Source organism: Cyprinodon variegatus, unplaced genomic scaffold (assembly GCF_000732505.1).
Source record: "Cyprinodon variegatus isolate N-32 unplaced genomic scaffold, C_variegatus-1.0 Scaffold23, whole genome shotgun sequence".
Lineage (NCBI taxonomy): Eukaryota > Metazoa > Chordata > Actinopteri > Cyprinodontiformes > Cyprinodontidae > Cyprinodon > Cyprinodon variegatus.
In genome coordinates, this window is record NW_015150476.1 from 178340 (window position 1) to 181151 (window position 2812).

Below are 2812 nucleotides of genomic sequence, written 5' to 3' on the forward strand. Positions count from 1 at the left end.
TATATATATATATATATATATAAATGCATTTTTTTTCTTCAATTTTGGTACAATAACTGCTCTAAGTGGGTTGCTGTCAGCTAAAGACGTGTTTTAGAGTCTCTACACTCCAGTTAATAATTAATCAATTACTAAATTAGTTGACGATTATTTCAATAAACGATTAATCTCAATTAATTGTTTCAGCACTAGACATGTTTTAATATAAATAATAAAGCTAACCACAGGAAAATAAAGGAATCAGTGTTGGAGGAATTCTAAAAGAGGCAAGAATGCATGAACAGATATATATTAGGAGGAAGAGGTGATCGGCTTGTTAAATGTGCTTTTCACCTGTTGAGCTTGTTTTTTTTAACAAGTACATTTTTTACAGGAATCTGTGGACTTTCTTGGCAGTTCTAGAGTTTTTATATTGTATTCTGGGTTATACTGTATCGACGAGATATAAGAAAAGTATAGAGATATAAGTCGACCATATTATCCAACCCCAATTGAAGCTAATTTTTCAACTGGCATTGGAGAAAAGGAATTACCTAAACAGTTATAAAAAAAAAAGTGTCAGTCATACAATCAGAGTGCCATTCAAAATAGATTTAGAGAAGTGTTAGAGAAGAGAAAAAAAGCTATGCATGTAATTTGCTTGACTTTTTAATTTAATGTGCATGCAACATTTTCACCTGTACCTCTTTTGATCGGTTTGTTCCTGCTTGTTCGCCCATCCTGAACCGTCTTTGGGCACTATAATCACGTTGGGATCGTTTCCTTTGTTTTCAGATTTCAGGCTAGGCAGGTGAGCGGGTGGGGGCATGCGCCGGGCTGTGGCCACTTTGCCAAGACTCTGCAAGCCATGTCGTGTAACTACTGGGAGACAAAGCAGCACCAGATTAAGACAAGTCAAAAAAGAACTATGATTACAGTTTAATTTAGAGCATTAGGAGAGCGCAAAAAACATGGACACAGAACCTACCTGTATTTTTCTGAGATTCTATTGATTTTCCCTTGTACTTGTCAAATAGGCTGAGTGAGGAATACTTGCTTTTCCCATCCTTGGACTTGGTTAATTGCCCCAAACGATCGGACATTTCGATGTAATGTCATCGAGTATGAAAATTTTTCTTTGCGCCTCTTCCCAGTGCCTTCTGATTCTGCAAAGAAAAGAAATGTTAATTACGTAGGAAAGTTTCAATAACATCCTTTTTTTGCAGGATATAATCTATTTTAAAACTCATGATCTCATAAACCTTCTTAAGGAAAAATCCATCAAAAAAAGATAGCCGATCCCTGATATATGATTCCAATTTTTTTTAGGCTAATTTTGTTTTCTCTTCCTTCATTTACATGATTAAAATGACACACTAACATCTAATGTTACACAAGAGTACAACAAAAGTTAACATTTATCAACAAATCAAGTAGAACTACCGGTACATTGGGTGCACACAACCCATGTACGGAGGCCTTATGCTAAGTTCACAGCACAACGGAGGGACATGAGGGCCAAAAAGAGCGGAGATCCAGGTGGAAAAAGGATTCCAGTGTTCTCGCGCACCTCGCTCTTCTAGCGGGTCAAACTTCACAAGTTGTTTTCCGCAATTTCGGTCATGAAAACAAAACAAGCCGGCCTCCTGTCAGCGGCACTGTCTGCGGTCAGCTACAATTTGGGAGAAGTGCAGCGGAGCGTCTGCGGAGGGGGCGGAGACGTCTGGAGCCGAGGTATTTCATTGCACTGATATTGTGCAGTATTGTATTTTTTGATGCAAGGCCTTGCAGAATCTATAGCGCAGGGGTATTATTATTTTTAGTGAATGAGGTTTTAATAGGAATAAGTGGATGCAACTTCTCTACTTCTGTTATTTTCTGTAGTTTCTAAAAAAAAATAAAAAATGCATAATGATATTACAGCTTTCATTGATTTATTTCAAATTTGAAACATTGTCTAGCCTGTAAGGTGTAAAAATAAATAAATAAACCAATTAATCGAATCGTGGTGTATTCTTGAGTATCGAAAATAATCCAATCGTTGGGTCAGGAAATCGACACTGAATCGAATCGCCATGATGGGTATGATTTACACCCCTAGCATTAACCATTGACTTTGCATGTAAACTAGCTGCTCCTGCTGCCTCTGCTGCTTGCGGTCTAAACGTAGCATTAGTCCTAGACGCAGCCAACCCAGGTTCGAATCAGACCTGTGGTCCTTTGCACAGGTGGTCCTCTGCCCCTCTTTCATACCCCATTTCCTGTCAGTCTACTGTCCATAAAAATGAGCCACTAGTGCCATAAAAAAAAAAAAAAAAAATACAATTAAAAAATACGGGTGCACAAATTGATTGGCCTGCTGATTTATCAACCTCGATATCCTTAATTTTGGCAGATGGGTGATCGGACGTCACTTAAATGTGAAAGCATCTTTTCCACAGATATCCTCTACAGAGACAATTTAACCAGAAAGGAACTAATTAGTGCCTTTATGCTGGTAATTAAAAACATACTTGTATTGATTAAAATCTGACATGGCATCTCAGGCTTTTTAAAAGATCGGTAATCGACTAGAAATCTGTAATCAGTGCACCTGTAAATAAAAACTTCAACAATGTATAGCAAAGAAAGGAGTGTCAATGCATGGACCGAACATAATGCTTCTAAATGGACCAATGAATTGCCACAAAATACAAGAAACCAGCCTAAAATGTCGTCCAGGCGATGTATTAATCTTCTAAACCAAAGAGCCATTTTCAAAAATGTGATCCCTATTTTTAGTAGGGATGCACGATATTGGGATTTTGGCCGATATCCGATATTTTAAAACTCA

At 37.6% G+C, this 2812-nt stretch overlaps 1 protein-coding gene across 5 annotated transcripts in view; it reads right to left on the reverse strand.

The window, feature by feature from the left end:
• Positions 1 to 2812, reverse strand: part of prrc2b (proline-rich coiled-coil 2B) — a 27987-nt gene that overhangs the window by 19217 nt on the left and 5958 nt on the right. For 4 of the 5 annotated variants that reach the window (XM_015392123.1, XM_015392139.1, XM_015392114.1 and 1 more), the window contains exons 2-3: positions 968 to 1145; positions 684 to 861 (exon numbers count right to left, since the gene is read on the reverse strand). In XM_015392123.1, the coding sequence (XP_015247609.1) occupies positions 684 to 861; positions 968 to 1082 (293 nt within the window). In that variant the 5' untranslated portion in view covers positions 1083 to 1145. The remainder of the gene's footprint in view (positions 1 to 683; positions 862 to 967; positions 1146 to 2812) is intronic. The other variant, XM_015392130.1, reaches the window with a different exon arrangement.